Source organism: Nomascus leucogenys, unplaced genomic scaffold (assembly GCF_006542625.1).
Source record: "Nomascus leucogenys isolate Asia unplaced genomic scaffold, Asia_NLE_v1 Super-Scaffold_241, whole genome shotgun sequence".
Lineage (NCBI taxonomy): Eukaryota > Metazoa > Chordata > Mammalia > Primates > Hylobatidae > Nomascus > Nomascus leucogenys.
This window is the reverse complement of record NW_022095767.1, coordinates 605,422-619,563: the sequence shown is the minus strand read 5'-3', so window position 1 is coordinate 619,563 and position 14,142 is coordinate 605,422. Positions and strand designations below refer to the sequence as shown.

General features: G+C 52.5%; 1 protein-coding gene across 1 annotated transcript; it reads right to left on the bottom strand.

The window, feature by feature from the left end:
- Nucleotides 1-587: 587 nt before the first annotated feature.
- Nucleotides 588-13,120, bottom strand: AP2S1 (adaptor related protein complex 2 subunit sigma 1). The gene is made up of 5 exons (XM_003277617.2): nucleotides 12,889-13,120; nucleotides 8,109-8,258; nucleotides 1,888-2,001; nucleotides 1,167-1,226; nucleotides 588-975 (listed from the first exon to the last, which is right to left on the bottom strand). The coding sequence occupies exons 1-5, from the start codon at nucleotides 12,889-12,891 to the stop codon at nucleotides 874-876; spliced, it is 429 nt and encodes a 142-aa protein (XP_003277665.1). The 5' UTR covers nucleotides 12,892-13,120; the 3' UTR covers nucleotides 588-873.
- Between the last annotated feature and the right edge of the window lie 1,022 nt (nucleotides 13,121-14,142).

The window sequence follows — 14,142 nt, the reverse complement described above, 5'->3', positions numbered from 1 at the left end:
GGGAGGCGGAGGTTGCAGTGAGCCCAGCTAGCGCCATTGCACTCCAGCCTGGGCAAAAAGAGCGAAACTCCATCTCAAAAAAAATAAAAAAAACAATTAACCAGGTATGGTGGCACACATCTGTAGCCCCAGCTACTTGGGAGGCTGAGGTGGGAGGATCAACTGAGCCCAGGAGGTCAAGGCTGCAGTGAGCCATGATCCTGCCACTGCACTCCAGCCTGGGCAATAGAGTGAGACCATGTCTCAAAAAAAAAAAAAAAAAAAATAGTCCCATGCTCATAATCTAGTGAGCTTTAAGTAGGGTAAGACATGTCAATTGCTTAGAACAATGCCTGGGAGAGGGTGAGTGCCCTTCAGCATTAGCTGAGTATTGTTATTTTAGTAGCAAGTGCCTGGAATCTAAACCTATCACCCCTTCCAGCCTGGGGCCCTTGGTGAGCAGAGGCAGGTCTGAAGAGCACCTGGGTGCCTCACCTTGCTCAGCACAATGAGGGGCGTTTGTTGACTGACTGATTGATGGACTGAAGGCAGAGCATCCTAGGTATCTGGTTCCCAGGGGAGACAGGCAAGGGCTGAAAGACGGCAAGGCCAGGCAGGACCACAGGTTTATTGGGGGCTCCACGCACACACGCTCATGGCATCACACGACAACGGCACGGTTACTCGGGACACACATGGTGGCCTCCGCCCACAGCCAGGGCCCAGAGGCAGTGGGGTGCAGTCTCCTCCCTTGTGGCCCAGACCCAGCTGGGTCCCTTCCTCCTGGGCAGCTGAGGGAGGGACTGCTGGGTTGGCCACGGGCCTGGGAAGGGGAAGCGAGCAGGCGAGTCCAGGAGGGGCCGGGGCTGGGGCCGGGGTGGGGCTCGCCTGCCCTCACTCCAGGGACTGTAGCATCAGCAGCTGTTTCAGCACCTTTGTCTGGCTGGTCTCTCGGATTTCGCCAGCCAGGAACATCTCGTCCACGACCGTGTAAACCTGTGTGAGGGGAGACCCTGGGTTGAGATGAGGCCCCCCAGGATGCTGGCCCAGACCCTGGAAGCTGGGGCTCTGATGCCCCTGGAGCTGGGACACAGGCCTCAGCAGAGGCTCCAGGTGGCTAGTGCACCACGGGTCCCCCCCGTTCCCCTCCTCCGGCTCCTTCAGCCTCCTCTTCACTAGGAGCCTACCTTGTAGAAGTTGAACACCAGGTCCAGTTCACAGACATTGTGGAAATACTCGTTTAAGACCTGGGAGAGGAAGGCAGAGATGGTAAGAGATGGGCAGAGAGACAGCCACACACACACAGAGATGGGAACAAGGTCATCAGAAAGAGACAGCAAAAAAAGAGACCAAGGGGGAGGCAGGGGAGAGAGAGAGACAGTGACAGGGAGAGAGGCAAGGAGACACACAGAGAGAAACAAAAGCAAAGATCGATGCAAAGAGATGGCAAAAGGTCAGGCGCGGTGGCTCACACCTGTAATCCCAGCACTTTGGGAGGCTAAGGTAGAAGGATGACTTGAAGTTAGGAGTACAAGACCAGCCTGGCCAACATGGTGAAACCCCATCGCTACTAAAAATACAAAAATTAGCTGGGCATGGTGGCACGTGCATGTAATCCCAGCTACTCAGGAGGCTGAGGCAGGAGAATCACTTTAACCCAGGAGGCGGAGGCTACAATGAGCCAAGATTGCACCACCGCCCTCCAGCCTGGGCGACAGAACAAGACTGCGTCTCAAAAAAAAAAAAAAAAAAAGAAAAAAGAAAAAGAAAAAAAAGAAACGGAGAGACAGAGTCCCAGCCACTGCAGAGGGGAGGGCTCAGGAGGGACCAGGGAGGGTTCCCAGGCCTTGGGGGCCACTCCCGGGCTGCCCGCCCACCTCCCCACCTTACCTCCCCCTCCCGCCCTACCTCCACGAAGTTGTGAATGGCCTCCAGGTAAGCCAGGTTGTTGTCATTGACGTCCACACAGATGCAGAAGTAGAGGCCAGCATAGCGGCGGTAAATGATCTTGAAGTTCCGGAACTGCAGAACAGAGAGGCTGTCAGCAACGGAGCTTGCCAGGACCCAACATGCCAGACAGAGTGGGGCCGAAACATTCAGTCCTTCACTCCATACGTGGTCCCGAGGCCCAGCAATGTGCCTGGCCCTGTGCTGGGGTCACAGCAGTGACCAAGACAGCCCTAACCCTGCTCACAGTGCAGCAGGGGCAGGCATCCCCAGAGTGGACAGGACTGGGCTGTGAGAACCCAAAGAGGGTGCCTAACCCCTCTGATCCTGAGGAGTCAGGGAGGGCTTCCTGGAGGTGGGGATATCGGAGCTGAGACCTGGAGGATAGGCAGGAAGGTTCCAAGCAGATAGCAAGAGCCCAGGGCTGGGCGGGAGCCTGACATGTTCAACAGCATCCATGCAACCTTGCCACTCCCTTCTGTGACTTTCTGCTACCTCTGGAGACAGTCACATTCCTTAGCCTGGAATTAATTAACTCAATTATTTAACAAATACTTCCTGAGCAGCTACTGTATGCCAGGCCTGTGATAGGCAGTGCGGGGAGGAGGGTCACCACTGCCACCAAGACGATCCTGGGTCCTTGTCCTGCCCTCACTGAAATGTGATATACACAGTTAGCATAGTAACACAGACACACACCGTGAACAAATATGCCAGGATCAGGGACATGGATTCTAATTTTATGCGTGTGTTAAGTAGACAGAGACATATATGCATACTGGGTTGCAAAGTACAATGTCTTTGGCCAAAACCTGAAAATCCCAGTTCAGTTCTATGTGTTCTCAATGTCAGGTTCATTACAAAAAAAAAAAAAAAAAATCCCAGCACTCCAGGAGGCCGAGCGAGAGGACCACTTGAGCCCAGGAGTTTCAGGCCAGCTTGGGCAACATGGTGAAACCCCGTCTATACAAAAATACAAAACTTAGCTGGGTATGGTGGTGTGTGCCTGTGGTCCCACCTACTCGGGAGGCTGAGGTGGGGGGATGACCTGAGCCTGGGAGGTCAAGGCTGCTGTGAGCCATGTTCCCATCACTGCACTCCAGCCTGGGAGACCCTGTCTCAAAAAACACAAAAAAACAGCAGCTCTAGGTCTGGGGTGTACCTGTGGCGCCACCTGCTGGCAGCTATGAGTGCCAGCATCAGTCCTCGGCTTTTTTTTTTTTTGAGTCTCCCTCTGACGCGCCAGGCTGGAGAGCAGTGGCGCGATCTCGGCTCACTGCAATCTCCGCCTCCTGGGTTCAAGCGATTCTCCTGCCTCAGTCTCCCAAGTAGCTGGGATTACAGGTGCGCCACCACACCCAGCTAATAGCTTTTTACTCATTTTTTCAGCGCAATCTCTTGTTCATTGCTATACTCCAAGCATGTTTTCAGGGTTTTTGTTTTGTTTTTTGGTTTTTTGAGACAGAGTCTCACTCTGTCGCCCAGGCCAGAGTGCAGTGGTGCAATCTTGGCCCACTGCAACCTCCACCTCCCAGGTTCAAGCGATTCTCCTGCCTCAGTCTCCTGAGTAGCTAGGAATACAGGTGTGCGCCACCACACCCAGCTAATTTTTGTATTTTTAGTAGAGGTGAGGTTTCACTATGTTGGCCAGACTGGTCTCCAACTCCTGACCTCAGATGATCCACCTGCCTCTGCCTCCCAAAATGCTGGGATTACAGGCATGAGCCCAGCCTGAGTACGTTTTCTGGTGTGATTACAGTAAGGCCTACATATAACCCATGGGTAAATGAACTGACACTGATCATCAGTGCTCCTCTCTTCTTGAATCCAGCTTTTCTGGCTCTCACCCTCCTCCGCCTCCAGCTACTGCTCCATCTTTCCAGCCTCCTTTCCTGTTTTAAACTTCGAGGCTTCTCAGGGATCTGCCACAGACCCCATCTCTCCTCCAGCTACATTCTCTCAGAGAAGCACGTTCTCTCATCCTGCAGGCTGGGGCAGGTGTCCCCTCTGAACATCCCATACCACTGCCCCGCCCCTGCCCCGCCCCAGCCTGACCACTGCCGGTCGCCACTGTCTGGGGATGGGTCTGTATCCCCATCGGACTGAGCCTGTGGGGGAAGCTGGAGCTGTCACACTGTGTCCTTCATGCCGCCCTGCAAAGGGCTGGCACAGGTAATGGCCCCCAAAGACATCCACATCCTAATCCCAGACCCTGTGAATATGGGACCTTATATGGCAAAAAGGGACTGTGCAGTCTCTTAACTTGTGACGAAGTTAAGAAGCATGAGATGGGGCGATAATCCTGGATGGTTCAGGCAGGACCAATGTCCTCACAGGGCTGCTAATAAGGGAAAGCGGGAGGTGGGACAGTGCGAGTCAGACAGAGATTGGAAGACGGCCAGGTGCCGGGCCTCACGCCTATCATCCCAGCACTTTGGGAGGCCAAGGCTTGAACTCAGGAGTTCACCAGCAGTCTAGGCAACATATCAAGACCCATCTCTATAAAACATACAAAAAATTAGTTGGGCGTGGCGGCAGGTACCTATAGTCCCAGCTACTCAGGAGTCTGAGGTGGGAGGATCCCTTGAGCCTGGGAGGCGGAGGCTGCAGTGAGCTATGATTGCACCACTGCACTCCGGCCTGGGGCACAGAGTGAGACCCTGTCTCAAATAATAATAATAATAATAACAAGAGGGATAGCCCGTATCTTCCAGCTGCCTACTCCTCCCTTTGATCTTCACTCACAAGTCCCCTCCAGGAAGCCCTCCAGACCCCCAGGCTGGGTCAGGTGCCCTCCCCCAGCCAGGCTCCTCAATCCCAGTCCTGCCCACTCTGGTTGACACTGTCTAGGAACAGGCTTGTGTTCCTTCCTGAGCTGTGAGTCCCAAGGCAGCACAAGGCTGTCTCAGTGACCGCTGTGAACCCAGCACTGGGCTGATCACAGAGGAGGCACACAGAAACATTAGGTGAATATATGCACAAAGGAACACCTGAATGAATGCGCGGGCCTGGATCCTGGAGGCATGGAGGAACTCGAGACCTGAGGGTCAGCCTCCTCTGTAACATTCTCGTTTGCCCAGCCGGACTTTCCGGCTGCCCCTGTATCATTGGGCCTCACTAACCCTCCCGGGCCCCAGCCCTCAGCACAGGACCAGCCACTACATTAGCAGCAAGGCACCCACACAGCCAGAATGCCCGACACCCAGTTCCTCTCCCCCTTCCCACCTGCTGCTCTTGGTGACAACACCAGTGACCTCCTCCTGGAGAGGTAAGTCCAACCCTGTCCCCCTTCTGGCTGCTGGGACACCCAGTCTCTTGGTTCTCCTCTCCCTCCTCGTCTCTCTGCCTGCAGACGTGGCCCTCTGGTGCTCTCCTCGGTCTATCCTCACTTCCCCGGTGAGTTCCTTGGCCTCGGTTTCCCTCTATGTGCAGAAATGCCGTTTCCATATCCTACCCAGCTCTCTCCAAGAACCGTGACTCGTCACTTCTTCCTGGACATCTCTGCTGGGATGTGGACGATACTCGGGGCCTGACCCCCAACACTTCCCTCCTGATCTTCACCTCCACCTGCCCTTCCCATCTGCCCATCTCAGATAACAACAGCTCCATCCTACCCGGGGGCTGAAGTGGGAAATGTAATTGTCGCCCTGGCTCTGCCTTCTCTCACATTCCACATCCAGTTCTTGGCCACTCAGCTGGGTCCACCTTCAAAAGGCTCCTGGCCACACCGATGGCTTCCATGCTGGTCCAGTCACCAGCATCTCCCACCTGGACCACTGCAGCCACCTCTCTCTGAGCAGTCTCCTGCTCTGCTCTTGCCCTATAGGGCAGCCTCAAGTCGGCCCACGGACCTCCTCTGCTCAAAACCCTCCATGGTTCAAGACTAGCCTGGACAACATAGCAATACCCCATCTCTACAAAAAATTTAAAAATTAACCAGGCGTGGTCGCTCACGGCTGTAATCCTAGGACTTTGGAAAGCTGCGGTGGGCGGATCGCTTGAGCTCAGGAGTTCGAGACCAGCCTGGGCAACATGGCGAAACCCTGTCTCTACCAAAAATACAAAAATTAGTAGGGCGTTGGTGGCACATGCCAATGGTCCCAGCTACTCAGGAGGCCGAGGTGGGAGAATCGCTTGAGCCCGAGAGGCGGAGGTTGCAGTGAGCTGAGATCGCACCACTGCACTCTAGCCTAGGTGACAGAGTGAGAACCCATCTCAAAAGAAAAAAAAACTGTAAAAATTAGATGGGCATGGAGGTGCATGCCTGTAGTCCCAGCCACTTGGAAGGCTGAGATGGGAGGCTTGCTTGAGTCTGGTAGGGTACAGTGAGCTGTAATTGCACCACTGTACTCCAGCCTGGGAGACAGAGCAAGACCGTGTCTCTAAAAAACACCAAAGAACAAAAACAACATTTCTACGGCTCCCATCTGACTCAGAGTAAGAGCCCAAGTCTTCCCTGCAGCCCTGCACCAAGAGAGTACCCTGTTATCTTCTCTCTTTCATCTCCTCCCCTTCCTGGCTGGCGTTCCTGCTGTCCCTGGAATGCCCTAAGCATTCTCCTGCCCCAGGGACTTTGCACTTGCTGTTCCCTTGGCTTGAAACGTTCCTCTCAGACATTGGCTTGTTCCTCCCCATCACGTCCTTCAGGTCTTGGCTCCAATGTCACCTTTTCAGCAATGCCATCCTGACCAAACCATTTAAACCTGCACCCTGGCTGGGCGCAGTGGCTCATGCCTGTAATCCCAGCACTTTGGGAGGCCGAGGCAGGCAGATCACTTGAGCTCAAGAGTTCGAGACCAGCCTGGGCAACACGGTGAGACCCCATCGCTACCAAAAATACAAATATTAGCTGGGCTTGGTAGTGCACAAGCCTGTAGTCCCAGCTACTCAGGAGGCTGAGGTGGGAGGGTGGCTTGAACCTAGGAAGTCAAGGCTGCTGTGAGCCACGTTCGTGCCACTGCACTCCCGCCTGGGTGACAGAGTGAGCTCCTGTTTCAAAAAAATTTTTTTAAAGAGGGACAGGTGTGGTGGCTCATGCCTGTAATCCCAGCACTTTGGAAGGCCAAGGTGGGTGGATCACTTGAGATGAGGAGTTCAAGACCAGTCTGGCCAACATGGTGAAACCCCATCTCTACTAAAAATACAAAAATTAGCCAGGCGTGGTTGTGGGCACCTATAATCCCAGCTACTAGGGAGACTGAAGCAGAGAATAGCTTGAACCCTAGAGGAGGCTGCAGTGAGCCGAGATTGCCCCCATTACACTCCAGCCTGGGTGACTGAGACAGACTCCATTTCAAAAAAAAAAAAAAAAATAGGCAAAAAAGGCCAGGCGCAGTGGCTCATGCCTGTAATCCCAGCACTTTGGAAGGCCGAGGAGGGTGGATTACAAAGTCAGGAGTTCGAGACCAGCCTGGCCAACATGGTGAAACCCCGTCTCTACTAAAAATACAAAATTAGCCTGGTGTTGTGGTGCACACCTGTAATCACAGCTACTTGGGAGGCTGAGGCAGGAGAATTGCTTGAACCTGGGAGGTGGAGGTTGCAGTGAGCTGAGATCATGCCACTGCACTCCAGCCTGGGTGACAGAGTAAGACTCTGTCTCAAAAAAATTAATTAATTAATTAATTCGATTCAATTAAATAAAAAATAAAGACAAGGTCTTGCTACATTGCCCAGGCTGGTCTTGAACACGTGGGCTCAAGCAATCCTCCCACCTTGGCTTCCCAAAGTGCTGGGATTACAGGCATGAGCCACTGCACCTGGCCTATTCTCTCTACTTTTCTGTGTTTGAACATTCTATAGGAAGTTTGAAAAACGCACCAGCAAAAAAAATTTGGCAAAAAAAAAAAAAAAAAATTCTTTTTTAATCGTAGGCAAAAAAATTAATAATAATAGTGTAAAACAAAAAGGCAAAATATTAATACTGATTAAAGCTGGGTAGTAGGTATATGAATCTCCAATATACTTTTCTTTCATTGTACTAATCTGTATGTTTATGATTTTTCACAATGAAAAGTACAAACAAAGGAAGGGAAGAAGCAAGCAAGCTCAAAGCGGGTTGAGTGAATGATATAGGATGGATAGAGGGTCCAAGGGGTTCTTGCAACTAGAAGCTGGGCAGGGAGTGGCAAAGTAGGGCACGAGGAAGCAGCAAGATGCAGGAGGCATGGAGCGGGCGTCACCTCCACAAAGTTGGTGTGTTTGGCGTCTCGGACGGTGACCACAGCATGCACCTCCTCGATCAGCTTCTGTTTCTCATCATCATCAAACTGCATGTACCACTTGGCCAGGCGCGTCTTGCCTGCCCGGTTCTGGATGAGGATAAAGCGGATCTGGGGGCAGCAGGAGAAGGAGGAAGTGAGAGAGGCAGAGAGGGCGGGTTGGGCGCTGCCCAACGGCCCCACCCATCCACCCAGAGGGGAGATAGGGCTCAGGGCCTCCCTGCTGCCTGACTTCCAGGGGTCTCAGCTGCTCCCCAGACCCAAGCCAGGCCAGCCCGGCCACATGCTCCATCCCAGGTCCCTCCAGCACCCCTGTGGAATGACTTCCCTTCCACAAGTCTCCAACCCTGGAGTCAGCTCCAGGGCCCCGAGTCCCAGGCTCCACCACCTCTTCTCTCTCTCTCTTTTTTTTTTTTTTTTTTTTGTAGAGACAGAATCTTGCTATGTTGCTGGTCTCAAACTCCTGGACTCAAGCAATTCTCCCACCTCGGCCTCCCAAAGTGCTGGGATTACAGGCGTGAGCCACCGTGCCCAGCCTTGTCTGCCCCTCTAGGCCTCAGTTTCCTCACCAGCAAAACAAGTCTCCCAAGAAGATTCATCTCACCAGGGTGGTTTTTTCATTATTGTTTTTTGTTATTTTTAAATTTTTAGACAGTGTCTCATTCTGTCACCCAGGCTGGAGTGCAACAGCGCAATCTCAGCTCACTGCAACCTCCGCCTCCCAGGTTCAAGCGATTCTCCTGCCTCAGTGTCCTGAGTAGCTGGGACTACAGGCACCCATCATCACGCCCGGAAAATTTTTGTATTTTTGGTAGAGATGGGGTTTCACCATGTTGGCCAGGCTGGTCTCAAACTTCTGACCTCAGGTGATCCACCCGCCTCAGCCTCCCAAAGTTATAGGCATGGGCCACCGTGCCCAGCCAGCCAGGGTTTTTTTAAAGGTTAAAAAAAAAGTTTATAAACTTAGTTTGGTGGCTGCTAGGTGGTAGATACTCAATAAACGTTTGAGGTTCAGACCCCTTTGGGCTAAGTCTCAGCTCTGCCACTTCTTTTTTTCTCTTTGCTTCCTAACTTTTTATAAAATTAAAATGTAATTCACATACCATAAAATCCATTCACTTAAAATGTAGACAGTTAAATGGTTTTTGGTATATTCACTTAGCATATATTCACATAGTTGTGTAAAAATCACTACTATCTTTTTTTTTTGAGACAGGTTCTAGCTCTGTTGCCCAGGCTAGAGTGCAGTAGCACAATCCCGCCTCACTGCAACCTCCACCTCCTGGGTTCCGGCCTCCCAGGTAGCTGGGACCACAGGTGCACACCACCACGCCCAGCTAATTTTTTGTATTTTTAGTAGAGACAAGGTTTCACCATGTTGTCCAGGCTGGTCTCGAACTCCTGGCCTCAAGTGATCCACCCACGTCATCCTCCCAAAGTGCTGCATCAGGCGTGAGCCACCGCACCCCACCTAATATTACCACTATCTAATTTATTATCTAATACCAAAACATTTTCATCATCTTCACCGAAAAACTCCCCACCCATTAGTAGTCACCCTCCGTCCCCCCAGGGCCTGGCAGCCATGATTCTCCTTTCTGTCTCTGTGGATGTGTCTGTTCTGGACATTGCATGTGAGTGGAATCGTGCACTCTGTGGCTTTCGTGTCTGGCTTCCTTCACTCAGCGTGACGTTTTCCAGGCTCATCCGTGGGGTGGCAAACGGCAGAGCTGCATTCCTTTCCACGGCTGAGTGATCCTCTGTTGGATGGATAAGGCCGTACTTCGGACATTTGGGTTGTTTCTGTTTTAGGGCTATTATGAATAATACTGCTATGAACATTCGTGTATGAGTTTTTGTGTGGATGGATCATTTCTCTTGGGTATATACCTAGGAGGGAGGTTGCTGGGTCATAGGGTAACGCTATGTTTAACTTTCTCAGGAACTGCTAAATTGTTTTCCAAAGCGTCTGCCACTTTCATGACTTAACTTTGGTGCCACTTTGGTGCCTGAGTTTACTGTGAGGAGTAAAGGATATTCCTGGCCAGCCACGGTGGCTCACACCTGTAATCCCAGCACTTTGGGAGGCCGAGGCGAGCAGATCACTTGAGGTCAGGAGTTTGAGACCAGCCTGGCCAACATGGTGAAACCCCATCTGTACTAAAAATACAAAAATTAGCCAGGTGTGATGGGGGGCAGGGGGGAGGTGGCTATAATCCCAGCTACTCGGGAGGCTGAGGCATGAGAATCACTTGAACCCAGGAGGCAGAGGTTGCAGTGAACTGAGATTGCGCCATTGCTCTCCAGCCTGGGTGACAGAACAAGACGCTGTCTCAAAAAAACAAAAACAAAAACATAGAGGTATAGTACAGTGACTGGTACGTACTAGTGTTATATAAGTACCAGCTCTTAGCAGCATTATATTTTCCATTATGTGACTTTCAGAAAACCATGGCCAAAGCTTACTCCACTAGAAGCTTTGGGCCCATTTCTGTCTGAGACAGGCATGCTTATGCCCATTTTATAGATGAGGAAACTGAGATTCAGGGAAAGGAAGTCTCACAGCCAGAAAACAGAGGTGAGAGTCCAAAGCCTTTGCTCTGAACCCCCGATCCCAACTTGTGGGAGCCTTTTCTCTTAGGAAAGAGAGCCCTCTAGTCCTGTCTTTTTCTTTTCTTTTTTGTTTTGAGACAGAGTCTCACTCTGTCGCCTAGGCTGGAGTGCAGTGGCACTGTGTCTGCTCACTGCAACCTCTGCCTCCCAGGCTCAAGCGATTCTCCTGCCTCAGCCTCCTGAGTACCTGGGATTACAGGCGCATGCCACCACGCCCAGCTAATTTTTGTATTTTTAGTAGAGACGGGGTTTCACCATGTTGGTCAGGCTGGTCTCGAACTCCTGACCTTGTGGTCTGCCCGCCTCAGCCTCCCAACGTGCTGGGGTTACAGGCGCGAGTCACTGCACCCAGCCATTTTTTTTTTTTTTGAGACAGAGTCTCACTCTGTCGCCTAGGCCAGTGGCACACTCTCGGCTCACTGCAGCCTCCGCCTCCTGGGTTCAAGCGATTCTCCTGCCTCAGCTTCCCAAGTAGCTGGGATTACAGGTGTCCACCACCACACCTGGCTAATTTTTGTATTTTTAGTAGAGACGGGGGTCTCACCATGTTGGCCAGGCTGGTCTCGAACTCCTGACCTTATGTGATCCACCTGCCTCAGCCTCCCAAAGTGCTGGGATTACAGGCATGAGTCACTGCCCCAGCCTGACAGTCTTTCCTTAGGAAAGAGAGTCCACTCTCTTTCCTAAGCCTCGTTCTCCACACACTCTATCCTCCCTCCCCCAACCAACCAAACTGGACCGGAACAGGATGTTACACTCTCCTTCCAAGAACTCCTTCTGCTGAGCCAGGGAAAACCACTTCCTAGCAGGGCAGGGGTCCCAGGCAGGAAGGGACGTTGGGGGACCTACACCAGGCAGCCACAGCCTGGGAGCAGAGCCGGAGACATATTCACACAGTTAGGAGAACTAGAAGCAAACCCACAGAGTTGACAAAAAGCTCTGCCTCTTACTCCCAAATTCCCTCGTATACCTCTCCCTGTTTTCTTCCCATTTGGAATCTCAAGTCCCCTCCGTCCTGAATCCCTGCATCCTCACGCCTCTGCTGTCCCCTCTAGATGCCCCCCATCCTTCCCTGTCTCCAATCCCCCTCCTCTGGAGTTGTTCCCTTTTGACCTCCACTTTCTCAGTCTCAGTTCCCCTCCTTGGGGCCTCAATGGGCTTTTTATTGGTGACATCCCTTGTCCCACTCCCAGGCTTCCTCCCTTCTTCAAAAGGTCACGTTTTGCCTCCAAGGACCCTGTTCCTCCAGGAGACTCCGCCCCCGCTCTGACACTCTTTCCCATTCGTTTTCTTTCCCAACTTCCAGCCCAAAGAACCCTTTCCTAGATCCAAAGCCCCAACCTGGGGGCACTCCTAAACCCAGTGTTGAGACTTTGCCCCAACAAAGATTCCTCCCCAGGTCTCACACTTTCAAGCCTACTCCCCACCCCACAAGATCTCTCCTCTTGGAAAGACCTATTCAATTGCTCCCCATTCATTCCGAGTGTCCTTCTTACCTCCAGGTCCTCTCTCCTTTTACAGCGCTTTCCCAGACCCTTAAGTTTCATTCCCTACAGTTGCCTCCTTTTGGTTTCCTGTGCCAGGTCTCTTCTCCTTGAGATCATCCCTCTCTCACAGGCAGTCTCCTGCCTCTGTTTCAACATCCCCTCTCCACCTGCAATCAGATCCTTGTCTCTAGACACTCCTCCCATCAAGAAAATCTCCCTCCCCTTTTCCAAGATCTCGCGTTCTTGTCCCAGCGCTCCCGCCACACTTCCAGAGCGCCTTCCTCTTTGGGACGCCCCCTCCCCACCTCCAATGCCTTCTCGCTACCCCCAAGACTGTGCCTCACGAGTTTCCTCCCGTTTCAAAGCTTCCAACCATCTACAACGTCTCCCACCTGCACAGCCCTTTCCCCTTGGAACACCACCCCCAATGCCCGTCGCCGCGAGACCCCTGGTAACCCCCGCGCGCAGAATCACCGCCCTGTGCCCTCCTTCCCGGCCCTGGATCGGTCCCAATCCGCAGAGCCCGCGCCCGACCCAGACCATCCGCGGCAGAGAAGGGGCTTTTCAGCGCCCGATCCAGCCTCGGCTATTTACGCGTGGGCCCCCCTCCGCCAATCCCCGGCGTAGCGCTCCCCCGTTACCATGGCGACCCCCGTCCAGACCCCAGCGGCCCCGGTCCCGCGGCGACTGGGCAGCTCCGGCTCAGGGTGCAGTTGTAGGGCCCAGAGCTAGAGCGGACTTCCGGTAGAAAAACCCGCCGGCCTTCTCGCGCACAGACCCCTGGGAGTTGTAGTTTCACCAATGGGGCCAGCCTGGGTGAAGATGGGTGAAGAGTCAGAGCCAGTCCTTTTCCTACCAAACGAGTCAGATCCCAAGTGCATGCTGGGATTTGTGGACAAACATCTTTACAGAGGACTACAATTCCCGAGTGCTGAAGAACCAGCGGTGCAGGCGTTGCATTCGGGGAAATGTAGTTCTCTTAGGTCCCCGCCCCCAACCCAGGGGAGAAGGGCATGCTGGGAATAGTAGTTTTAAATTTTAAAAAACTGTCCTGGGGAGCTAGAAAATGTCTTTCCATTCCTCATCCAGTGATTTCTTTAATTTTTTTAAAAATAGAGACTGGGGTCTAGATATATTGCCTAGGTTTATCTTGAACTCAGCTTCAAGCGACCCTCAGCCTCCCAAATCACCAGGATTACGAGCATGAACCACCACCACACCAGGCCAGTGCTTTGCTTAAAATATGTTGCGTGTGTCTCTCGCGAGACAACAGTTTAAGAGCATAAATTTCAACCGGCCCGGCCCGGCGCGGTGGTTTACTCTTGTAATCCCAGCACTTTGGGAGTCCGAGGCAGGCAGATGACTTGGTCAGGAGTTTGAGACCAGCCTGGCCAGCATGGTGAAAACCCATCTCTACTAAAAATACAAAAAATTAGCCAGGCATGGTGGTGCGCACTTGTAATCCCAGCTACTAGGGAGGCCGAGGCTGGAGAATCACTTGAAGCCAGGAGGCAAAGGTTGCAGTGAGCCCAGATCTTGCCACTGCACTCCAGCCTGGGCTACAGAGTGAGACTCCATCTCAAAAAAAAAAAAAAGATATTAGCCAGTGCTACAGCCACGAGAACACTATCTTGTTTTTCTTTCTTTCTTTTCTGAGACAGGGTCTTGCACTATAACCCAGGCTGGCATGCAGTGGTGTAATCACAGCTCACTGCAGTTTCAACCTCCAGGGCTCAAGCAATCCTCCCACCTCAGCCTCCTGAGTAGTGGAAACTACAGGCATGTGCCACCATGCCCAGCTAATTTTTAAATGTTTTGGAAAGAAGAGGTCTTGCTATATTTTCCAGGCTGGCACGTGAACGCTTGACTGGAGCTGAAGGACCTGTGCTCCAGGT